This window comes from Rattus rattus, chromosome 3 (assembly GCF_011064425.1).
Source record: "Rattus rattus isolate New Zealand chromosome 3, Rrattus_CSIRO_v1, whole genome shotgun sequence".
Classification (NCBI taxonomy): Eukaryota; Metazoa; Chordata; class Mammalia; order Rodentia; family Muridae; genus Rattus; species Rattus rattus.
In genome coordinates, this window is record NC_046156.1 from 78702072 (window position 1) to 78729198 (window position 27127).

A 27127-nucleotide genomic window follows, 5' to 3' on the forward strand; every position below is an offset into this window, starting at 1 on the left:
AAAATAATGTAGATGCTTTACCAGTTTATGTGCGTGCTTTAGAATTTGTAACTGCTTTAACTCTGGGATGACTCTCTTTTTGTTATTTTTCAGAAGTTTTCCAAAGCTACAATAATTTAAAGACTTCAAATAAGAGACAAATAATCATGAATACCAAAGATTTTGTAGTTATTCCCTGGGGGAAACCTGGAAGTTCTGTAAAACTAAAATATAAGTAAGTACATAAATATTTTTAAAGTAAAATACTTGCTAAAGTGTCTATGTGTGGCAAATCAAACTTTTTTTTTTTAAACAGGAGGTAGGTAAAAGTCAAATTTCATAAAAACCTTACTTCTATTATGTTACATTGTTCTGTTTTAACTTATAATAAATTCATCTTAATAACATACTAGTTTTCAAATTAAAGGTCTATCATAGTTTTGATATTACTACTAAAATATTTAACAATAACTGAAGTGTGAAGTAATTAATGAAAGTTAGATGTATTAACTACTGAAGTGATATAAGAAAAGGTTATACTTACTTCTACTTTTATAAAATTAGAGTATACATACATATATCAGCACACAAAAGCAACTCTGAGGTTGCTAGTGGCAATTGAAACTGTTCTATGTGGTCATCATAAAATAAGCCATTCCTCATATCAAATGGGAAAAAGTCCTTGTACTCTGACTGTGTTTGGATCCCTTTGCCTTGTTTTGTAGAGATGAAATGCCCCTTGCTTATGTCCTTGGTTTTGTCTTTCACTGTATGAATCATGTTCTAGCTGCTTGACCCTACCATGTGGGTTCAGAACTCATTTGGGCATAACAACTAAGTCTCTTTCCAGATCAGTATAAGAAGAGACAGAGAGAGAGAGAGAGAGAGAGAGAGAGAGAGAGATATTATGGTTTAGAATTTAAAACAGAATTAAGATTAAAGAATCCATTAGGGTGAGAGTCTTTGAACATGGACAATATGTCGAAGATCCCACACCAGGAATGAAAGGAATGTTCTAAATATACTTGGAAATCCATCCAGGCAATGCCAAGTACTTCTGGGTGTCATGGACATCACTTCTGAGTACCCTTAGTATTTTGTGATTTTTCCATGAGTATTAAAGGGACATGCTTGCAATTTCCCTTGTGGACTACCTGTGTCACTGGAAGTCTTCTTTAAATACTACAGCCAGACCAAATGTGCTGCGGAAATGCTGCCCATTTAAAATTCCTGTTTCTGAGTTTCTCAGCTTAAATCAAGAGTCTTGCAATTATTTGGTGTCTTCAGTGTTTTTCAAAAGTCATACATTTTTCACTACAAAGTCACTCGGTAGAAAACTATTGAAGAAATTAGAAAATGTCATGAGAACACATGTTGTCACCAAATATAGATGTATTGTTGTTTTGGTGGTTATTAAAGTCATCAAATGTTTAGTGCCACTGTTTTGATTTTTTTAGAGCAAGGAAAGGGTATGTTTATTATTTTAAGGTAGTGATATTTCTCTGTATCTATTCTGCAACTATTCAGTTAGCAAATGCCTGTTATTCATTCATATATATATATATATATATATATATATATATATATATATGAGAACAGAGTCAGATGAGCAGTTACCCAACTTGTGTAGGGGAGAGAGTTCCTTTGGTAGCTGTAAGATGAAACTTTAGCAGAGGTGCATAAACATAAATTATTTTGTGCCTTTGTGTCATCTGCTACTGGTCAGTCTACAAGTCTACTTAACTATTTTCTCATTCTTGTCGACTATTCTGATTTTTTTTCAAATTGTCTGTCCTCACATTAGCATAGTCACTACAATTTGGGTTCTGGTGATATATTTTAGCTGTCTATCTTATTTCCAAGCCTTTCTACTTCTAATTTGTTATACAGAGTGATCTTTATAAACACAAGTCTGGTCAAGTGTTTTGTAATCCTGATGTGATCCTCACTGTTCACCAAAAACAACTCTCAATTCCTGTCATATTCTTGAAATTCTTTGTGATCAGGGCACCAGTGACCCAATAGACCCATTTCTTGATGTTTTCCCATTTTGCACTTAGTGAGTTGCAGAAGGAACTTTCAGTTCCTTTAGTCACCTGTTATTTTCTCTTTCCTCTGTCTACACTTTTCTTTTCCTTCCAGGAACTCCATGCCTACAAACTCCCTTTGACTGATCGAATTCTTTAATCCTATACATCTTAGGTCAAACTTTGTTCACCCCAAGAAATGTCTTTATTCTGATGGCATGGTATATCTTCTGCCTGTAGAACTGGAAGCTCCAACAGCAGTTCCTTCCCTCAATAACAGTGCAGTTATACCATGCCTGAGTGAATTTCCTGCCAGTCTGTATCTTTTGTGAATTGTGCCTTGCCTCCTTTCACCCCTCACAGTTCTACATGTAGTCACATGAGCCAGGTCTTTTAGTTGTAATTAAAGTCACAAGTCTCTGTGTTTGTACGTAAGTCAGCTCATCTGGACCGTTCGTCAGACTTTGCCTGTCAGTTTGAGATATCGCTGTGGATTGCTTCCACTTGAGGAAAAAGGCTTGGTGCATCTGTTCTTTATGACAGGCTTGTCTGTGTATTAATCTTCTTTCTTATCTCCATGACTCTGGAGTTTGCATCAGGACATAGATATCCATAATTATGTAGGGAACGTTTTAATTTCAATTTCAAAACAGATAATAAAATCTAGATGCTTGGGTTGGTTTCTAGTTGTGGAATAGTCAGGAACTAAGACTAACAGGAGGTTGGAGCTTCAGGTACTATGAAGAAAATCTTTGAAGGTTGTGGAGATCGCTGAATTAGTGCAAGCCTGACCATCTGATTTCAGTCCAGAGAATCCATGTAACAAAAACTGGGTGCAGTGTTACATCCTTAAGATTCCGGTGCTGGGCAAAGCAGAGACAGGCAGACCACTCGGCTTCTCTGCCTAGCTAGTTGTTCCTGCTTAGTGAGTTACAGGTCTCTGAGAGGTATTGTTTCAAAAATGGAAGAAAGACAAAAAAGGAAGAAAAGAAGGAAGGAAGGAAGGAAAAGAAAGAAGGAAAAGAGAAAGAAAGAAAGGAAGAAAGAAAGAAAGGAAGGAAGGAAGGAAGGAAGGAAGGAAGGAAGGAAGAAAGAAAGAAAGAAAGAAAGAAAGGGAAAATGTTTTAAGCTGTTTGTTCAACAGAATGAGTTTCTGTAGAAAGAAAATACTTGTTTTAGGCTTAGGATATAAAACACCTCAGTGGTGAAGTACTCACCTAGTAGGTACAAAGCTTCATGCTTAATCTCTATCCCTGTACTACATGAGTGACTGAGCAAATGGAGAGTAATGGCAGTTTTAATTACAATGCTATGATCCATGTGAACAGCAAAATGAATAAAATAACGGAAACTTTCTTCTATTTGTCACAGACATTTGCAGGCATATATATATATATATGCATATGCCTATATATATATGTTTTATATATATATAAAACATGGCTACTATATACAACAAATAATGCTTTTAACTTTAAGATTTGAAGAGAAACATTGTTTCAAGAGAATATTAATAGCAGGCAAATACTGACTTTTAAAAATAGACTTCAAAATGTGCATAGGCAGAGGATGACTGCAATTTAAGAGCAGACAATTCTATAAAATTTGCTTGTTTGTTTGTTTTCTCTAAATGACTACTCAATTCTTGCATCTTTAGAGGTGTACAGGAACTGCAAATGGAGAAAATTCAGCTAGAACTGGAAAACCAAAATATGGAAAAGAAATTACGAGAGTTCCAGTCCACATGGAACAAAGGGAAGGAAGACATTATGTGAGTAAATGCTCCAGAGAACTTTAGAAATATAAATACAACATCTCTAATATTGGGTTGATTTAAACATTGAGTTAATTTAACTGAATTATAGGAAGAACTGTTCTGTATAACTTTTGCTGTTCTAGTGAAAACATTCGGTGGATTGATGACCCTTAACTGTTTCTGAGGAATATGGAATATTGAATTCTTTTACTTTTTTTTCTTTCTGATAATTACAAGTAGCACAGTAAATTGGCAAGGCTTCTGTTTTCTCTCAACTTTCTTTGCTGTTTTCTTTTAATGGCTTCCTCTTGTGTTACAGTCCCCAGTGACTTAAGGTTTGGAATATACAGGAAATCAATGCAAACTTGACTCTTTGCTATGAAACCATTGCAATCAAGGCTGATGTTTAGGGAATTGTGTAGTGTAACTCTGAAGGAACAACTGTGTCCATGCATTAATTACATCAGAATTATTTAAACCTGTAGGTATATGTAAAATAGCTTAAGCAAGCAACAGCTGATATTTTTTATATTATTGATGAACTCTACTTAGTATTATGCTTGCATATTGCCCCTTGCAAGTTTTATTTTCTTGTAATAACAACAAGTAAAGCAGATATGTGAAAAGAAACTGACAATTACATGGTTAAAAAAAATCTTTTTTTTTTCTTTAAGTCTAGGATCACAACCAAGCCATTTCCTAAAACCACTCAATGATTAAAATTCTCTTTCTCACAAATATATAATCTTTGTACAAGTTTTTGTGGGAATATATGGGTGTGTTTGGCATCTTCATAATTGAGTAAATACATGTTACTTAACTATAGATCTCCCACGGAGCATGAAACAATACATTTCATATGTATTTTCTTATATTAAATGTCATATATATATATATATATATATATATAAATTTCTGTTTGGTCTTCAAAGTGATAACCATCCAATATCCAAAAACCATCATTAACAACTCATATATAATCAAATGTATTATTAGTCTCAGTAATATTTATTTTTAGAGTTTGATTCTTTAAGAAATTAGCATGACATTTATATAAATGTCCCTTAGTAAGTGGAACATTGGTTTAATCAAGACATTCAGACTGTCATGAAGATAGGCAGGCATGTATTCTGTTTTAATAATAATGATCAGTAGTCATTCCTTTCCAGTTCAGTGATGGTGGTTTTCTTTTACTTTTTTTTTCTGCTAGTGTTAGATATATGTATGTGTTAATGGATGCAAGCCTGTGTGTGTGTGTGTGTGTGTGTGTGTGTGTGTGTTTGTGTGTGTATACAAATCCCAATTTTAAAACTGTAACATTAAAACATGCTTTCTTTGTAATCTGTGTTATTTTCTATGTGGAAACTTGTTCGAAGTCTTTCAAGATCCATCAGCCAGCAGATCTGCTGTATATTAGAGCATGCTGATTGTTTTGTTCCCATTTTTATTTGAGGATACCTAGTTATAAAAACTGTATATAGGACCACATTTAAAGTTTTCTATAAGTTAGTGAAAGTCAGTCATTGTAAATGCCAGGCAATGTAACTCCTCACCAGTGTGTGAACATTTTGTTCTGAATCATCACTCCATAAGTCACAGATATAGAGGAGTTGTAAAGTGGATCTCTGGTGACAAAGCAGGGAATGGTTAACATCTTCTTTCTAGGTCATCGTGGTTTAGCATGCTAACACCCAAATTTATATTTCCTAAATACAGGTAAGCATATTTGTTTTCACTAGAAGGGGGGATGTTTTCAGTAATTACACTTTGGTTTCTGTCTGTTGAAGGGCAAGTGGATATCACTGGAAATCTGGAAATGTGAGCAAATTGCGTAACCCATCAGGCAGAATGTCACAAAGTAAAGCGAGTGCTACTAAGGTAAGAAAGATGCCATTTGTCAGACAAGAAGGCATGGAGGATGTTTTCAGGCTTCCCATTCTCCCCATACTCAAGGATCCACTCCTCTTGCTTTAGTAACCTCATGTTAGGTCTCTGTCTTTAGGTTACTATGAGGCTTTAATTATTCATATATCCTTTGTCTTTTGTACAGAAAAAATTTACATACAGAAAATGTTTCAGAAGGTTTTTAAAGGTTTTTAAAATAACTTTGAGGAGAACTTTTGCATTCTGTCTTTCTCTGAATTTCAGATACAATCTCTTCATTCATTTGAGGATTAAAGTATATAAAATACAATGACATTGTTCTGTATTTCCACGAACACTAATATAATATAATATGACAAATTGTAGGCTTTGGTCCTGGCTTCAAGTTATTTCTTATTTCTTTAATATCACTGTGTTCCTCTTGAATAATAGTAGCTGATATACTCTTGGTCTCACAAATGAAAATGTTCAAGGAAATATTTGCATGGCACTTTTCAAGCTACAGATTTACTTTATCTCTGGTGTGCATTGTAACATTTTACATCTATGATTGCAGGCAGGTACGTGTCTTTATGTAAGGAAAACTTTTCCTCTCTATTTCTTTGGTACAGGATTCGTGACTTCGTGAATTTTAACTTACACAGCATTTTATTTTTATACACCTATCATTAAACTTTCATTGGGTCATTTGGCACCTACAAATATCTTACTCGGCACTTCTGTACTTTTTGGCTTCAGAAAAAGCATTTCATTATACAGTGCCATCTCTTTTGTGTGGCGGGTTTCTTTCATTCTGGGGTTAAAAATTTATAAGCCACTTTTAACTGGTCATTATCTTCCCACAGTACTGTCCTGTGTTGCATTTCAGATATTTTACTGTAAATATGTTTAAAAAATACTTTGCTGTCAGCAGTTATCGTAGCTCATACTTGCATTCCCATCACTTAAGAAGTTGAAGCAGGGGGACTGTCTTGAGCTTGAGGCCAGCCTTGGTTATAGTCTAAGACCCTGAGTCAAAAAGGAAAGAACAAAGCAAAACAAAACTGAACAGAATAGAAAAACTGCTAGTCGTGATTACCAAACACATGATCAGGGACCTGTGTGCAATGGTCCTTTAAAAGTGCTAGTTTGAACTTTGAGTGGTTTACTCTTTGTTTTTATGGAAGTCCTCATCTATTATGTAAAAAGCAAGGTAAATCAAATATTTTTTAGTAAGAGTCAATATAGAACATTTAAATAAACGTTTTGTATATGGTAATGTATACATGCAAAATAATAGGTTAGTTAATGAGTTTATGAAAGGAAATATTTGAAGAATGAATAAAATTCTTTGTTTCTACAAGCAACTTAATTACAAAAGAGGGCAAAAGTGAAGAAGTGTAGATATCATTAAATTAGAGGCCGGAAATGAGGTAGAAGTTTCTGATCCTAGTATCAGGTACCTTGATGTACTTCACTTGATGAATAGGGTTCTGTTCTCCTGAAACACTTGGCCAGAAAGACTCTAGTGTTAGCAGAATGATTTACAATGATTTTTCTTTTCCAGATGCCCATTTACTTGTTATTAACAGAATATAAAACAAGTAGTCTCTACCCAGTTTTGACCATGAAATACAGAAGAAATGAATAGACGACGAACCTGGGCTTCCTACGTATATACTTCTATTTATTTATGTGCATAGCAATTTACAGGACATATAATAGAATACTAATTGTGGGAATTAAGGTAAAGATAAACAAAAGTAGAACTAAGTGTTTTTCTTCTACTTCCCAGTCACTTTGCGGGCATTATGCGTGCCCCTAGAGATCAGAGCTGCTCTAGGCCTCAGAGACAGAGAGGGTCACAGAGATCCAGGGATAGTAGAAGGTTATAAAAAGGCCAGAGATCTCAAATGAAAGAAATCTGAATTGAAATGGAGACAGAAGAAATATAAAGAAAAACATTACATCAAAATACAGTGAGGAAAGGAGGAAGTAAAAGACACAATAGGTAATTCTGGTTGTATAAAGTAGGAGGGAGCCTGAATGAAGAAGGAAGAAAAGTCCGTGGTAGAAGTTTAGGTTTTTCTGTGAATTCACACGTGATAGGTAAAGCTGAGTAAATGGATCACTAAGAATTTACATAAACAAGAGAGTTATGAAGACTTAAACCAAAGGAAAGATAAGCTTGTATGCAGTGTACACAGCCTTCAGAATTGAATATTTACTCAGTACGTTTATGCAGGCCACGAGCTTCTCTTTCTTGGCTTTTTACTGCAGCAGGCACTTCTATCTCTCACAAGATTCAACTTATGACTGTGATTTCACAGACGAAATAATTTCACATCGGAGAAATAAACTGATTTGCTCAATGTCAAGCATCAGGTTGTTAGCCTTGCTCTAAAATAATCTCCCAGCTTTCATCCAGGGAAGAGAGCCTGGATCTATCAGAAGGGCAGGAACGGAGCCAAAGTCTTAGGATTTCACAGGAGATTAAAGGGAGGGAGAGTTAGAACACATGGACATGCTAATGACATCCAAAGTATTGTGTGATAAAGAAGCTTTAGTTAGAGCAGTGGTTCCCAATGAGGCAAATTTGTTTCCCTGGGGGTGTTTGGCAGTCTCTGAAGATTTCTTTTCTCTACTTTTACTATCGAGAGGTTTTCTGCTTGGCTCTGGAGATGATGAGCAGGACCTGAACTGCTGCTGAACTTGCTACAGTGCAATACAGAACCCCATGGTGTCAATTGTGCTGAGGGGGAGAAACTCCGTATTGGCTTTATAAATTAAAATTCTCACTCATTTAGTCATTGCTGAACTCTTACACAATGCAACCACTTTGAACCTCTGCTATGCATTCATAAGACATTTGTAACATTTAGAGTTCTAAGCAAGGTAAGGGATGCTATAAATGAACCCATTTTGAATTGTTACAATGCATATTTATGGAACATGAGAATATTAAAAGGCTGGCGTTTAATTATTTAGCCATCATTAGATCAGTACAACCAAATATTTCAAGTATTCAAAAATGAAAGAATGGGAGATAATGAACAAAACCACTGTAGTGAAGACAAGAACAAGAACCCATAAAGGTTCAGTAGGCTCAAGGACAGAGTTAAGTTCTCTCTACTAAGTTGGTGGACTGTTGTCAGTTTATTGGATGAGGAGTGGAAATGTGAGTAGGCCAGAAATTAAAAATGCAGATGACAGAATATGACAGTGGTTGGGGCTGAGGTTTTTGAGGTGTTTCATTAAAGACACCTTTACTGGGGAAGGGTGAATGTATTCCCTCTGGCAAGCAAAACAAAACAAAAAAAATAACGCAGATGGAAGTAAGCACAAAGACTAGAGCTTGGGTCTGACAGGTGATACTGTAAGAGGCTTTCAACATTCTCACAGAGTTGAAGGTGACAGCACTTGCTGTCAGGTGTGAAGCATAGGAAAGAGGATGACAGAATTCTTGAGAGTGGGGTTTTGGAGTAGCAGCTGTGGGAATCATGACTGGGGCTGAGCAGCAAAGGATTGAACTGACTGCTGAGAAGTTCTATGTACCTTGTGGGTTATTCAGCATGGGTTTCCAGGAAACCCCATAGCATTATTTCATCACAATAATAGGCAGAAAGAGAGAGCTGAGAGTTGAGGGAAACATAATCATGCTTGACACTGAGAACATCTGTGTTTGGGACTTTGAAGGTATGGACATTTAGAATGATGTCTAGCTGCAAGATTTAGTTACAATGGTGGGGCAGCTAGAGGAACTTAGGTGCCAAAGTGTTGGAGGATCTTCAGTGCTGGATGTCAGGTATGTGTGCGCTGAGTTATTAATGAGAAATGGATGGAGAGAAATAAGGGGTAGATTTCTGATAATATAGTGGAAGAGAAACCTCTTGTACATTGATAAAATATGTAGACAGCGGAGATCTTCAGTGGATATGAGTTGCTGAATGATGATGGCGAAACAGAATCCTGGGTGAAAGATGCAGATCCTCCTCGCCACATCCCAGTGGAGCTGAGCAAAAGGAAGAAAATCAGGAAGAGTTGGTCTGGGAAAGTGCTTCAGTTGGAGAGTGCCTACTTAACATGTAGGGAACTCAGAGCTTAATCCGAATCTGGAGCATCTCATAAATGACTTGATGGCACTCATCCTTTGTGAAATGGAGAAGGTAGATCAGAAGGTCGGGGCAATCCTCAGCTACATAGTGAATTTTTGGAGATCAGCCTTCCAAAAAAAAATAAAAAAAACACCAAAAAGCCAAAAAACCAACCAACCAACCAACCAACCAAACCAACAAACAAAAAACAAGAACAAAACCCTCAAAGAGAACTAGTTTCTGAGGATATTTTTCAAGAGAAGTTTTGACCACCAAAGTGAGCTTCAGTTAAAGTGAACTCCATGGTAAAACATTTTTAGGAGAGATATCAAGTACAAATAATTAAGTGGATTTTTACACAGGATTGCATGGAACAGTAAGAGGGTCAGCATACACAGATAGTAAGCAGAGATGGCAAGTTTTCAGGAGGCAGGTTGAGCATGAAGATTGTTGAAAAAGCACCTGTTGAGGGCACTTTGGGCCCTGCCAGGTTGCAGGTGTTTGTGATGCCTGCAGACAACAGAGCATAGCTTAGTCTACCCCAATTGCTCAGACGTTATGGATGGCAGGGCCAGTTAAACTGTCCCGGCATTGGGAAGCTCTTGTTCAATGCCTGCTGGCACAGCAATAATTGTATTAAATTATTGTTTCAGATATCCAGAAGCATGTAAACATGCATGTGTGCGTTAGTGTCCATCCAGCAATGCTACTTTATCACTCAATTATTTTTCAAGCATAAAAATCAGATTTAATGACAAAATTCAATTAGACTGAAACTAGGAGCTTGTAGCTTATTCACTTGAATATTTCTATGTAATTAGGATAATTTGAAGTAAATATGAATACATTTATAGAACAGACAAATATTACTCATAGTAATAAAAGTAAATTATAAAATTTTCTTAATAATTTACTTCCTGACATAGCTAATCATCCTAAGGAGCTCATAGCCAGGCTGATCTCATTGCAATTCAGTGTGTCATTAAGGTAGCCATACTGTTTAATTCAGTTATAAAAAGTGAGGTTAAATTTATCTGTTACTTATATAACATTGCCCACTTAAAAACATAAAAGTGTGTTTCATATAAAAGTTGATTATTTTCATTCTACTTTCTTTTCTGCTATGTTTGGTAAAGAAAACATCTGAACAGCTACTTCAAAGCATGAGAACAATAAGTGCCTCATTGAAGCAAAACCACAGAGAATAATTAGGCCTAAATTTTCAAAGATGACTGCAGTTGGTGTAGCTATCGATATAGAGGCGGCCATTGTTCTCATATCTTCATGTACAAATTGGGCAATTGAGCATGCAAATTGCAAATTGCAAGCTGGGCATGAATCGGCAGTGTCTATGTAAATGCACATCATCCTCTGTGCTCACTTGTGGACTTTAAATGCTGGTTTCTAATAAGATCCAGGAGAGTATGTTCAGTCATCGGGTCTCTTCTGCTGCCTACAGTGTTAAGATCCAAAGGTTACAAGGGATTGTCTATATTGAATACCCAACATTGACTTGTACTTTCTCAAGTATATGTAAACAATCACATAGACAATTCGGGGATTATAAATAATACATATGATAGGTAAGGCCATGATGCTTAAATGTGGTTCTCTGAAGTGTACAAATAAGGCGACACCACTGGATTCTGCAGTTATGTGAACGAAATGGCTCAGTCAGAATTTGGTATAGATTCAGTCTGTACAAATACCAGACTCTTGTGTTTCAGAAGGAAGATGCGACTTCCAAACCTTTACAATACGAATTCTAATATTTTCTTCAAACCAATTCATGCTGACATATAATAGTTATTGTTATACTCAAACTATGTTATTTTCTTGCATTGGCCTCTGAAGCTTTATATAATAAGAAAAATATTCCTGGTCTATTTTGAAAAATTTTGTCTAAAAACTGGGCATGGTGACTCATGATTGTAGTGTCAATTTATTGAAGATCATGAGTTAGAGGTTAGCCTATGCTCCCTAGTGAGACCCTGTATCAAAAACAATAAAACCAAAAGTGATATATATATATATATGATATTTATTAATTTAATTATTTTCTTTTTAATGAAAAATTAAATTTAGAATACTTTTAATTATCCTTTTAATTCTGTATTATTTTCAAATAATACATTTTGTAAGATGTACTCAATTGGTACAGATATCTGACATTCTGTTAATAATTAAACTTTTTTGGATAAGAGAGTGTGTAGCTGAAAATGACATCTGTTTCATTAATGCAGCTCTCTGCTGGAAAAGTGAAATTGAAGTTACTTAAGGAAGAGATTCAAGGTGAGCACCTTTTTAATTATATGCTAAAGTTAAAGTTCTTCTCATCCCATATATATTCACAAAGTCTTCACATGGGATTTTATAAACTGCAATAATTCATGTAGAATAAAGCTCAGTTACCACATGATGTTATTTTAGTTTTCGAAATAAGTTTTATTCAATATTTTACATCAAGATATCAACTTAGAATATCATTAAAACTAATAATTCTCTCCAAAAGCAAAAACTTTTCTTTATACATTTCAATATAATCTTTAAACCAAGTAGGAAATTTAGCAGCATAAAATTATAAATTATGATAATCACTCTAGGACATGAAACGTATTTAAAAGTTGCTTCACATCTTAAAAAGTATTTGAATGTACAGAGATCTCAAAGCAACACAATATTTATACATGAATGCTAGCATAATTTGATGGGCTAAATTCAAGGTCCCTATACAATGCAATATAAATATACAAACATATTGTGACAAATCCATTGTCAAGTTGCTACAATTTAGGCTTACATGGAAACATACTCACAAAGGCTGGGCATATATTTGAGGGATTATCTAGATTGGGTTAATTGATTTGGAAAGATGCACACCAAATATGGATGGCTCAAATCTATAGTCTAGTGTCATAGACTGAAAAAGTGGACAAAGACAGCTGGCAGCAGCATGCATCTCTCTCTGCTTCCTGACTGACATAAGATGTTTTTTTCTCCTCTTTCCAGCATGACTTCCTTACTAAAACTCTATCACCTAGAATGGAAAGCCAAAACCAAAATGCTCCATTTCTTAAATTGCTTTAGGCAAGTGTGTTTAGTTGCAATGACAAGTTAAGTAACTAAGTATTATAAATGTATACCATGGTCTATTCAGAAGTTTTCTAAATGGACTTCACTTGTATTCATGGAAAGGAGAATAATACATAAGAAACCTATCAAAAGTAACATTCTCAGTATTGTGTAGTGATGGATGCTCACGCCAATGGGGGTCAAAGCAAAGCAGACAGAATTTGGATGCATGGGTCCCTTACTCATGATACCACAGGGGTTTTCACAGGCTCTCCAATGAACAAACACATCAGACTTGCCTGCATCCACTTCTTATGCTGCTACTGCTTAAGTGCTGTGTGAGAATTTGGAAACACTCATAGTTTCATTACATTGATAATCAAGAAAGCAAACACCATACTTTGGACTGATGATACTGACATCTTTTTCTTCTAGCTCCAGCAAAACAACAAGTTAGTTACAAAATGGCACATTCTACTGGAAGCGAAAACCCAAAGACTAAAAGAAAAGTTTGTGGACAGTGTGAAAACAAAGCTGCTCTCCTTGTAAGTACACTACAGTGCAAGTGAAATAGACCTATCACAGCCCTTAATCAAACCTCTCCCTCCTGAACCCACTAGCACAGCCCTGTGCTGTTTGTTTTCATCACTGTTTCTCTATGTGATAGATAACAGATAAGTTTAGTATCTATATATAGTCACTAAACATCATTCTCTTGCTCTTGTTTAATAGCATCAATTAAAATCATATCTGCTTTCTTTTCTTTTCCTTTCTATATTTACATTTTTAACAAATTTGTTTACTTTCCAAAAGCTGGCTCCCTCCCGGTACTCCCTCACATAGTCCCTTCCCCTATTTCCCCATACCCTTCTCACTTCTGGAGTGTGATCCTCCAGGTATTCCCCCACCCTGGCACATCGTTACTGCAGGATTACAGGCACCCTCTCCAACTGAGGATGGACAAGGCAGTTCTGTTGGGGAATGGATACACAGTCAGGCTACAGCTTTCAGGGGGAGAATGAACTCCAAGTTGTTAGGAAACCACATGGAGACTTAGCTACACGTGTCTGGAGACAGGAGCCTAGCATAACTGTCCTCTGAGAGGTTCTACCCAGAAGTTGACTGAAACAGATACAGATACAAACAGTCAAACATTGAAGAGAGGTTGGGGACCCTTATGGAAGAGTTGAACGAAAGATTGATGATGGGATGGTAACACCACAGGAAGACCTAATATGGACCCAGAGAGCTCTCAAAGGCTGAGCCACCAACTCAATAACATACACAGGCTGGATCCTCTTATCTTCCATTCATGCTTAGCAACACATACATATGCAAAAACATCTCTACAGTAAACACAGTGTCCTGTCATAATTTTGAAAGGTTGGACACCACTCCCCATATGTTTCTTTGTAGTAGTTTCGTATCCTACCTGTTTTACCTTGGTTAGATTAAGTGGTTTTCAGTTTAGAGTTGTGTATGTCACCTCCCCTGTAAATTCCATGACCTTATTAATTACGTTGTTCTTCTGTAGATGATTTCCTACCTGTACCTTATGTCACAAAGGTATCGATGGTTATAATTTAATAAAATGCTTGCCACTGCATCTGATACATATAAAGGAGACAACAACTAAAATGATTTTGTCATTAGCTTGTCACCTGTAGACTCTGCGCTTTTACAAATATTGGCAAAACCCAACACTTCCAAATGTATAATTTAAAACGACATATCAGTGGCTTTAGGCTATTTTTTATGCTAAAATTAGGAAGTCAAGTAACATTAATTTAGCATATGTAGATGATTTAATTAGATTGAAATGAGTTCTGAAAACTAATAAAGCCAATTTGGAATTTGCCAAATCAACCTGATAGTTTTTTAAAAGTGCATCCTGGTGTCTGAGGAAGCTATGCAGCAGAATGGAATCCTTATCTATGAGTTAGTAAGTTTCTGCCAGTTGCACAAACTGCCTAAAAAGATTTTCCAGTTGGCAGTCATTCTAACCCATTTAAATCTAAATATGCTTGTATAACAAAATATGCGAGCTAAGTTGGCAACTCTAGCTTTGATCTTTCAGTCTACAAATATCTGTTGGGCTGTTTTCTTTAAGCATCTGTTAATAAATACTTGGCTTAGGAAATATATGCTGCACCCAATTTTGTTTTTTTTTTTTTTTTTGTATCATATTATGTGGTAGAAAATGCCAAACGTTTATGAGAAATTCAGTGAAATATTAAGTGGTATATTCAAGAAAATCATGCAGAATACATTTTGAGATAGTCATTTGTATGATAAGGGTGCCACATAGATGTATCTTTAACACTTATGCTACACTTCAAAATTGCACAATTAAGGACTTTTTGTTATGATTCCTTAGACTTTAGGGGCTGTCTCTATTTTCTTGCTAAATAAAAAGTTTCAATTTTATGTTCTCACTACCCATTGACATTATGTTTAATTAATAATAGACCATATAGTTACCTAAAATATGTTTTATTTTCTTAAGGATGTTATTAGTTTTTCAACCATCAATCATTACTTTGTTATATCAAGACTTGACCTAGATAATACAAGCCAATGGAAAGCCTACAATATCCATGTTGTATGACACAAAACCAGATTTGAACCATGGTAAATACTTCTGTTCATTCTCAGTAATATTCACTATTTCTTGACATAGACCTTCTTTCATACACTGCCTTCTTCCATTTACTCACTTTTTCATGTTTTCAGTTATGGTTCTCAGCTTGGGCCAAACTGAAACAAAGGAAGTCTCTTAGTTCTTTACCCTACAGCTCACTGCCCTGTGAAGGTGTTGAAGCAAAACTGTAGCTTCATAATAGTACCTTCACTCAGAGTAAAGTTTTATTTCCCCCCTCTCTGAAGGGATTCCTACCAACATCACGGAAATAGGTATACTACATGCCCAAACTTTGCACAGTTCAAACACTACACTTTCATAAAACCAGGAAACTCGATGATGAGCATATTAGTGGCCATGGCCTACGACCATCCTACTCATCACAAACAATACATCTTGTTTTTTTTCTATTCTTTGTGAACAAATCTTTTTCAAAACTATATTTTAAGGAAATACAAGGAATGTGCACGAATGGTGCACATTCATGGAAGTATATTGAAATATTTGAAAGGAACATTATGTATATTATTTTCAGCCTTTGTCAATATGTATAAAAATAAAAGCTATCATAAAATGACAGCTTGAACTTTCAATGCTGTTTTACTTCTGCCAGTCGAGGACTAACTAGGTCCTATTAATTGTCTTACGGTCATTGTGAAATGGTACTTGTTTATAATTCATATCATGATAGTGATCGTTTTTTTTTTTTTTTTTTTCTGAGCTGGGGACCCAACCCCGGGCCTTGCAATTGCTAGGTAAGTAATCTTACACTGAGCTAAATCCCCAACCCCGATAGTAGTCGTTTTATGTTAAACATTAATATTTCAGTGCTTTTTCATTCCCATGACATCTGTGTAGTTTGAGGAATAAACATGAGGATAATAACACCATTGTGCAAATCTTTTCTGAAAGTTGGGCCGTCGTTGTGCAGAATGATGTGTACATGCCTGTGTCTTTAAAGGTATGCCTGGAATGTGGTGAAGACTATTGTTCAGGCTGCTTTGCTAGAATGCACCAGAAGGGGGCACTGAAGTTCCACAGAACAACTCTATTACAGGTAAGATTCTTTAGCTTCCATTCCGAAGATGTTACCACTTAACAAATGATATGCATTTAAACATCTTATTAAGAGAATTCAGAAAATTAATTTTTGAAATCTTGTTGTGTACATTCATCCTTGACATGTATCTTAAAATTATTTCACTGAGTGCTACTCTAGATTCTATTTTGGCATTTAAACTCATTTAATATGGTCCCTCAAATACTTAGTTTGATTACAATATTAAGATGAGACAATATTCTCATCCATCACAGTATTATTAGGAATTGACTTATTTTAAGTGCTATTTCTAGCTAGTTTATGGAGAGAAATGTGTTTCCTTTCATGCTATGTAAACATTCGTTCATCTTTTTGCACTATTATTTAGATAAGCTCCTCTCTTTAGGGCATTCTTTTCTTTCCATAGGCAGAATTTTATTTTTGCTGTTTTAACTATATTGACAACTTTGTAAAATGCCTCAACTTTTGTCCCAATAAACGCCTTTAAAGCTTTCATATGTAAAGAAATTACGTGGTAAGGTAATAGAGATGGCATTACACTGATTAGCATAAATGTTGCAATCGTTCGTCATAAATTAATTCCTTTTGTTGCTGGAGTGTATTCTAGGAAACTGGATCTATGCTAGATAGTGACATTACATAGACATAGGTTAATATGGCTGGTATCCTGATGGTAAGAATCTGGAGATAAAATGAGAATCAATGACGTGACTTAATAGCTACAGATTCTAGTAGCCCATAGAGAATGAAAAGGAGTTGACCAGATTTGTGTTTGGAAACACGTTTGTGAGATTCCAATCTTTCTGTTAATCTACTTGTCCTTTCAGTATAAATATATCTAGTTCCTAAAGATTCTGACCCATTATGAGGAGGAAAATAAAGCATCTAATAGATAGGCCTTATGTGCCATTACAGACCCCCACCCCGGGTGTGTGTGTGTGTGTGTGTGTGTGTGTGTGTGTGTGTGTGTGTGTGTGTGTTTGTGTAAAAGGCAGTACAGACTAGGCTGAAGCTGTCATTCTTGATGAATCTGCAACCCTGTTTTTGTGACTTTGTTTCTCCCTAAGAAACTAAGCTTGCTGCTCATGCTGAGCTGCCTAATCCAGGAGTCATAGGGATCTTTTATTTCTCCACCATCACAGCACCCAATTTACAAATGTATTCCACCATGCCTGGCCTTAAGGGTCTTTGGCTTCCTGGGCAAGCATACTACTTAAGGAGCTACTTTCTCAACCCCTGTACATTACTTTTGAATTGTCATGCATTGTTTGGAGCTTGCAAACAGAAAGGACAAATAATATGGAAAGCAAAACACTCCTTACCTTTGGGACAATTTAACTGAGTACCTCAAGAAATCAAAATTAGTCTACAAAAGGGAGCCCAACTGTTAAAATGTAACTGCTATAAGCATTCCTCGTGATGAATGTCAATACCAATGACCTTACTATAAGTTCCTAATAGAAAGTTTCCCCTGGATGGTTTATTCATTCAACACAATTCACTCAATGAATAGAAACATTATGAAGCTTTGTGATGCAGATATAAAGGAGAGTGAACCACAGCTTCTTCCTTTAATCTCAGTGCTTAAGCTTCTTAATGTATCCAAAATGACTTCTCTTTTTCTGTGTCTTCTCTTCCCACTTCCCCTCTGTCTGATCCCCACACATCCTTCATAGGACTTGGATATGACTTTCTGTTGATTTGTGGATATAATGCGGGTCAAATCATGCTCATCAAAACAACCCACACTAGAGAGTACCTTCTCAACACTGAGTCTTTTTTTTTTTTGTCTACATTTCCCTATCAGAATCATTGAAGCGTATTCTATAACTTGATTTAGATTAATCTGATCTTTTCAGACTCAAATCTTGTGAAATTCTAAATGTAGAATCAAGAAAGTGAGAAAGCATTTACTATGCACATATTAACTATTATACATTTTTAAAACTAGATTATACTTATTTTGAAATGTAAATTTCCTGTGGGCTCCATAGTGCCTTTGCAGAGAGCACTTACAGCAATCTGCAGGCTATTTTTGCATTTTTATTAATATATAATTTATAGATATTCGTTGCATATATGCAAGCTCATTTGGTGGTTCCATGTACCTCTGCCTTGAGAAACATTACCCAAACAAAGCCAATGAACCTATCTCTCACTTCGGCCACCATATTCTTTTTTTCTTTTCTGAGTGTGTGTGTGTGTGTGTGTGTGTGTGTGTGTGTGTGTGTGTGTGCGTGATAAGAACACATAAAATACTGCTGCCAAAGCACTTTCTGACTGCAGATGAGGAAATGTTAAGCCACAAATAGAAAATTGATATTTAAGCTTCTTAGGAATTTGAAATTGAGAAAACACATTTGTTTCTAAAAGTAAGGATGGATGAATTTCATCTGTATTGAATCAAAGAGGCCACCCTGCCTCCTCGGAAGGTTTTGATGCATCAAAAATGCCATCTAATACGGAGAACACTGTCTCTTCTGCATTCATGTTATATCACCCCTATTGCCCTCCAGTCTGTGGATAACAGTGCTGTTATGGGGCAAGTCTAGGGAAGTCTGCATGCTGGCCTGCCTTCTGCCCATTTGCCTGTTTTCTTTCTTTCTCTTCCTTCGTTCCTTCGTTCGTTTGTTTGTTCCTTCCTTCCTTTCTTCCTTTCTTTCTTTCCTGTCTGTCTGTCTTCCTTCCTCCCTTTCTTGTTTTTTCCTTCTTTCCTTCCTTCCTTCTTCCCTCCCTCCTTCCCTCTCTTCAGCCTCTCTGTCTTTCTGTGTATGTATCTGTCTGTCTCCTCCCTGTTATTTCTTGTTCATTTTTGCTTTTCCCCCTGGTCTTTGAACCCTGTATCCAAATGGTTTTAATTTGGATATCTTTACTTTGTAGATCTCATTCATGAATATTTTTGTTTTTGTGTTTTATCGTTTTGGTAGTGATTATAATCATGTGATTTCATTGACCATGAAATTTATACCTAATCTGAGACTTGAGACAGATAGCTGATATAAAAATATTAAGTATTGCTATAGAAATAAATTGCTATGTAAGGAGAAAACATTCTTGACTAATAGCCATTTACTATATTTTAGATTCTTTAATCTATGGTAATCGTTGTAGTTTTATAATAAATAAGCAAATTTGATGCTTTTAAACCATACAAATCCTTGTTCTACATATCAATTCATATTGTGATTCAGTCATTACATGTATTTGTAAAATGCTATGTAGTTTTAAAAATTAAAGTTCCTAGAATACTAAAAGCAAGCTGTTTATTACAACTCCCATGTGCACTAACACTAATGTTAAAAGATATTCTGTTTAATTTATGACTTATCTACACTTGGCAATGATTGAAATATGTCAGGTATTCCTGCCTTTTTCAAGCCATGTTAAATAGTTAATCATGTGCAGAATAAAGTGTAAAGATAATGGGAGCAGTTGCAAACTACAAAAATTGTATTTCTTCAGTTAGAAATACTTTATTTGTCAATACTGAAATTCATTTTTTTCTCAAACTGGAGTCATGGGTCCCTTCAAAGAGTATACATGGGGGAACCCATGGCTGCAGCTGCATATGTAGCAGAAGATCGCCTTATCTGGCATCAATGAGAGGGAAGTCCCCCGTGGGCCTCAATGATTCAGTGCTAGGTCACTGGGTAGGTAGGGGAACATCTTCATAGAGGCAGGGGGAGGGCCCAGGGGGTTTGTGGAGGGAAAACTGGGAAGGGGCATAACATTTTAAATGTAAATAAATAAGATAACCAACAAAAATGAAAAAATAAGATCTTAATATATCAAGCATCCTTATTTCCTTTTTAACATAAATGCTCAGACAAGAAGAACACTAATCAAAGAAATAGAAGGCTGCAGAAAACACAAAAGGCATTCTACTGTGAAGTAAGACGTTCACTGGGGAGGTTGGATTAAGTAAATCATTAATAGATAGATTATAGTAAGTAGCTTTTCTTAATTAGAATGGAGATTCGCTTAATTGCAATGATGAAACCTCAGAATGGGGGTGGTTAGAAAAAAAAGAAGAGACTATCCAGGGTAGAAATTGATATTGTCTCGGATAAAGCATCTTATCTCCAAGGGAAGGTGTGCTTATATAAACATGAGTGTGACTGGGAATCTATGTTTGTATGCATTAACATGCATGGAAATAATGGCTCATTAAATGACTTTCAGTACCAGAATACAATTTATGCTTATTAACTTCATTATATTTTACATTTTTAAGTTGACATTGTCCATTATCTGAATTTAGGCTCACTTTATCACTGTCCCAATAAGGTTTAAAATGATATATTTTGGTATAATGATTAGTCATTGTGGAGAATATCATAATTACTTGGGTAGTCTTACAAAGGCCATTTGCCGTACACATGCATATTACCAGTGTGATGTGTGTGTCAGATTCCTTTATTTCTAGCTTAGGGACACACTTCCTTAAGTGCTTGAAAACTGCTGGAGGTGGGGCTGTATTGAGATGCACTCCAAGAATTCTCCTTTCTTATAGCATCTACCAATTTTACACTATTTTAAAGGGGTCGCTTCATTTGCTTGTATTCTGCTGATATACTACACAAGCTGTATAATTTATAGGCAATAAACACTATATTCAGATCACAGCTTTTGAGGCTGGAGGGGCCACACTCGAGGGACTGCAACTGGAAAAGAGGGCCTTGTGGCAGGTAAGACAGTAAAGAGGACTGAGGTTGTATGGACCATCACATAGCTACAGGTACAAAAATAAAATTCCAGGGAAACTATTGATAAATGATTTGGTTGGTCATAATCATCATGTAAAGATCTCACTTGGTACTGCATCTCAGCACAACACACATGGGGTTTACATTTGAATGGATTCTAGAGGCAGACCTACAGCCCATATCATAATCCCCACCCTGTCTCCCTGAAACAATTTCAACCGGCTTATTTGTTTCAATTTGGACCAACTCTGGTGACCATTATAATTCCCGCACTGAGGTAATCATATTATTCTTTTCCTGATTTTCACTCTTATCTTGCCTTAAGTTGGTGTTTCCTGAACCCTCTTTAGTAAGACTCTGGAAGACAAATTCTACAATTATTTTTGAGGAGAACTCAATTCATGACAATGTAGAATTCAGAGTAAACTTAAAGCTTGTTATTGACTTAGGTTTAGGGAATGATAGAATTTTTAAAGGTCAGTGCATAGAAACCGAGAAGTCAGTATTCAAGTGTGAAGGGATAAATAGGAACAGCAGCTGTACTACAGAGTAAAAGTCACCAGTCATGCATGGGTGTTAAGACCATGAGCTTATTGTTACTCCTAGAGCTGTCTAAATATCTGTGGGAGGGTAGAGTTACCCAGATGGTTGACTGATGCCTAAATTGGAACATGTTCTACTCTGGACCCATGAAGGAATTGAATTGAGCTTGCTCAGAGTCTTCTTCTAAACTCATCAATAAGGTAGACTGAGGCAGACACCTAGAAGTTACTCTTCAAAGGGAATTATCACAAGCACACAAGATTTTACAGGCAAATTACAAAATGATTCTGGAAATAATATAAACCAATACATATTAATGTACTTAGTACTAAGTACATACATAGTACTTCTAGGAAAAGTAAAATATTTAAAATATATTTGATAGCTGGGTACTGTTGTTTCTTTACTATTGCTTGGGTATGAATGGTGCTTATTCTAATATGACAGGGCTAAGTTCATTTCACCTTAATCTAATAATCACTTTGTACCAACTCAATTAAGGGATTCTTAAAAAAGTCATATTACTATTTGTTCCTCACTCTTCCATGTCTTCTGATAAAATTCCAACTCCTATAAGAAATGTACCACATCTATTTGTGACAGAATTCTCAGTTCCTGTATCTGGCCCTTAGAAATCAATTTTTGAAGGAATAAAAATGTGAATGGATTCCTAATGACATGATCACATCCCTGAAATAGCATAAGGATTTTAGGTAGCAAAATTTTATTTTTCTCTCTATTTTGAAAGCTAAAGAATGTATTAGCCAAAATTCAATGAAGAATATAAATATTGATATACTTTACAGGTGAAAATTTTACAAAAGAATTCCCTCATGTGTGTCAAATTTGGCCTTTAGTTAATTTTGTAGTTCTTGGAGAAGTCGAAAAAGGTGCCTCTGAAGCATATTTATAGTAAATATGACTTGTATAAGCCAAATTTTATTTTTTCAGGGAAAAACTGCAGATGTAGGATAAATAGAGCCTCCTACCTGCAGAGAGCTTTGTAACTGCTACAGCCCCTGTGGGATTTTAGAAGCCATGGAGTGCACATTGGCTCCCTGGAAAATAAGAACCAAAAGTCAGGCATCTTATACATACCAAGACTCTGCTGCTGCCTAGACCCCGACATAGGGCCCCTCCCAAACAAACACTGACAGAAACTTTCCTGCTGGCAAGCCATTATGCCTGCTTCTGAGTTAACTGCTGCCCAGCTTGGTGAGAGCATTGAGAGTTTGACAGTTTAACTCCGGCAGAATGCCTGGTCAATGTTTCATTTTAAGTGTTTGATCATGCACTCAGAATTTCAAAATTAGACTGATAGGAAGACCAATAAAAATACTTTTCTGGGAACAATTGATAGGATTGTTTTTCACAGAGAAGATATAATTTCACAGAGAGGATATTATAGGTTTAACCATGTATGATGTAAAGTTCAGTGGATGTTTGCATTCTTGCTGATTTGTGAAATTGTAGGTCTAGTTAATTTTGAGGTCAAATTTGAGGTCAATGTGGAACTCAAATGGTCCTTCACCGTTACTGTCATGCTCCCGGCATTCCTATTCATTGCCAATGATCTTCTATTTTCTCTCTCTTATAGATTAGCCTGATTTGCAAAAATATGTAACTTGCAATCAGTTTACCTTACTGTGATGTTCTAACCTTTAGTTGTCATAGTGCTTCAGTATTTCACTTAATTTTATGGACAAGCAGCAACACTGTTACATGGCCTTACCAGAGTTTATCCATATATTCATCATTTGATGGTTATTTGTGTTGCCTTCATATTTGGGGCTATCGTCAATAATGTTAAGATATTTTCAATTTAAGTTTTTTATTCGTTCTGTTTGTTTTGCTTTACTTTTGTGTATATATGTTGCAGGGGGTGAAAAGGTCTCTCTGTATTGCTCTACTTAGTCTCCTGGAACCAGAATCACATATGTACATGTTATTTACTAATTTGTTTGAAGACAGTATCTCCCATAGACAGTAAATTTATTAGATAGGCCAGACTCCATAGCTCAGGAGCTCCTAGGAGTCATTCCTTTGTTTCACAAGAGTTAGAGCTACAGTTGCATATGAATCACTGTACCTGGCTCTCACTTGGGTTCTAAGAATCTTTGGTTAGACTCTCATGCTTTCAAGAGTGTGACTTTATCAGTCAAATCATTTACTTAGACAGGAAAGTTTGGGAAAAGGAAATGAGGAGAATTGGAAATGCAGGCAGGAAAAAAAGTAGGGCTTCTATTATCATTTCAGAGCAATGGATGATTTAGAGAATGTATTATAAGTGTGACAGGTAGAGCACCCAATGCAGTGGAGAAGATCCCTGCAGTGAATGGATTTAATGTGGAGAAGTCTTGAGTGAATTTCAAAGGGAAAAGAGAGTGGTCTTTCATGTTTGTGCTAAGAGTGTCTTAAGATAAAGTCATATAGGCAAACTCAGATACTTACAGTACTGTGGAGAAAAGTCAATGACAATATAAAAACTTTTCTGCTTGTAGCATGTGCTATGTGCACCGAATTTTATTGTTCATAGAAAGTATTCCTTGAATTCTAACCTTTTCCTTATGCCATTTACATTTAATGCTTATGAAACCAAGTAACATTAATTATAAGTTCAAAGAGTTATTTAAAATAACATTTATATTCAGCAATTTCATAATTTTCTTGAGGAAATTGTTAAGCAATATCTTCACATAATTAATTTATAAAGATTGATGATGTTAACATTCATGGGTGCATTATCACCTTAATTATAACAACATACTTAATTGATTGCTGCAAAAGTAACCTTATTCCCTTAAATAGTGTGTTTTGGAGGCGAGGGCATTTAACATGGAGCTAGAGAAAAATAAGTAATGAATAAATGCATAGAATAAATGCCTTCTCATTGCATGAGTATATTGATCTGTGATAACCAAAACAGATAAATAAATAGTCAAAATACAATAATGAATACTAATGAGTAATAGAAGAGGGAAAGCAGAGATAAGAGTTCAATGAAGTTCAAAGATGAGTTAGGTCTTAGGACTGGAGAAACGGCTCAGCCATTTAGATTATTGGCTGCTCTTCCAGAGGCTCTAGGCTTGATTTCCAGTACTCACATGACAGCTCATAACAGACAGTGACTTCAATTTCAGGCTATATGATACCCTCTTCTAGCCTATGTGGTCAACAGGCACATGTGTTGTACAACTATGTATACAGATAAAAATTCCCAAACATAAAATTATAAGTAAAGATACTTTAAGAGATGAGCAAATTCTACAGTTCTGATAGTCACAGAAGTATCTTGTGCACAGAGGGCTCTTTCCATGTGTGCATATTAAAACATTTTGCAAAATTTTTATAGAATAGTAAATGCAAGTTTCAGATTATAATTGTCATGCATTTAACAATTTCTATTTCCTTCTTATTCAAATTTTAGATAATAAAAATATTATTTGGGCAATCTTTGATATCTCACCAAATATCAAAACTTTTATTTGATGACACAATGGTGGGTATTTTGGGAGCCTTTATTCTATGTAAATAAGGTTTATGTTGTTTCCTAAGGTTTGACAGCTTTACAGTGGTTTATGTTAAGTTAGTTTCGGCTCATCACTCTCTATAGAATAAAATTGCTCAGTGGTGATGCAAGAGGAATACTATATTTAAACCCAAATATGACAGGTTTCTTGATCACTTTATTCTGCTGTGTCTCAAACTCTGCTATTCAAATAATTGAATATGAAGTCATTTGTTCTTCGTGTAGCTCAAATGTGAGTAATTACTGAAAGCAGGTAACTCAGCTGAATGCATTCGTTATACATGTAATATTAGTTGAAAACAAGAGCAAGTACTTGCTAAGATAATTAATATAGTACATAATTATATGGCATCAAAACTGCAAATAGGTAGCAAGACTGCAGGTGTGAATTCCCCATGTTGCTTTCTTTGGTTCTCCTGCCTTAAAGATTGCTCCATAAGAAGAAGTTCTTGATGCAATAAAAAAATTGAAAGGTACAATTATTTAGACACTAATTATGCTTTTCTTTTCCTGAGACTGGATGCTTGCATATTTGAAAATACATTATATTTAGAGCGATTGCATTCACATGTCATCTTGTCCTTTCAAAAAATATTTTAACTGAATGAGATGTGCTTTATTTTATATGGTCTGTAACTTTATGATAGTATTAAATATCAAATCTGGATAGTATTTATCAGGTACCATTTATCGGCTGTATGATGGATTACATTTGTAATAAGTTACACATAAATAAACTATAAATGTCAAGGCTTTTGATCATTTTGATTATCTTCTTAGTTTAAGGGAAAAATATTTCAGCAATTAGTAAAACCTGAGAGATACCAGTCAGCACTTTATAAGAAAGGTGCATTTTAAAGTCTAAGTTCTGCTTTAGATTTGAAGTTGATAAAAAAGTTCAGGCACATGACTTTGTTTTGGTTTTTTGTTTTTGTTTGTTTGTTTTAAATTATTTTATTTATTTATGTTCTAGTTGCTGCCCCATCTCCTGGTCCCCCAGTTCTTCTTCCTACTCCCCTACCCTTTGCCTCTGAGAGGGTGCTCTTCCTGTCCCCTAAAGCATCTTCCTTTTCTGGGGCCTCAAGTCTCTGCATGATTAGGTTCATCCTCTCCAACTGAGGCTAGAGCAGTCAGTCCTCTGCTACATGTATGCTGGGGATCTCCAATAAGCCAGTGTATGCTCTTTGGTTGATCGCTTAGTCTCTGGGAGCTCTAAGAGTTAGTTGAGACCGTAGCTTCTCCTACAGGGTTGCAATCTCTTTCAGCATCTTCAATCCTACACCTAACTCTGCCATAGGAGTCCTGACCTCAGTCTAATGGTTGGCTGTAAGTATCTACATATGTCTCAGTCAGCTGCTGGTAGAGTCTTTCAGAGGGGAGCCATGCTAGGCTTCTGTCTGTAAACACAACATAGCAACAGTAATCGTGTCAGACTTTGATGTCCACCAGTGAGACTGATCCCAAGTTGAGCTGGTCACTGGTCAGCATTTCCTTCAATCTCTGCTCCATTTTCCTCCTTGCATTTCTTCTAAACAGTAACATTTCTGGGTCAAATATTTTGACAGCTGGTTGGTAACTCTGGCCCTCCGCTTGGGGCCCCGTCTATCTACTCTTCTGTTTCCCTCTCCCCACCATTAAACATTTTGGCTAAGGTCACCCCCATTGAGTCCTGGGGATCTCTCACCTTGCAGGTCTCTGGGGCTTTCTAGAAGGTCCCCCATCGCCACTGCCACCCCCAGAAGCTGCATATTTCCATTCATTCTTTTGGTCCTCTGATCTCTCCTGTTCCCACCCTCCATATTGATCCTGCCCTCTCTCTCACTCCCCTGTCCCGCCTTCTCTCTGTCTCCTGTAATT

The 27127-nt window shown here is 35.9% G+C and overlaps 1 protein-coding gene across 1 annotated transcript in view; it reads left to right on the top strand.

Moving 5' to 3' along the window:
- The first annotated feature begins 5555 nt into the window (after positions 1 to 5555).
- The window catches only part of Zbbx (zinc finger B-box domain containing), a 91404-nt gene continuing 69832 nt past the window's right edge, over positions 5556 to 27127 (top strand). The window contains exons 1-4 of the mRNA XM_032898239.1: positions 5556 to 5640; positions 11963 to 12011; positions 13227 to 13336; positions 16394 to 16489. Coding sequence (XP_032754130.1) covers positions 5611 to 5640; positions 11963 to 12011; positions 13227 to 13336; positions 16394 to 16489 — 285 coding nt within the window. The 5' untranslated portion in view covers positions 5556 to 5610. The remainder of the gene's footprint in view (positions 5641 to 11962; positions 12012 to 13226; positions 13337 to 16393; positions 16490 to 27127) is intronic.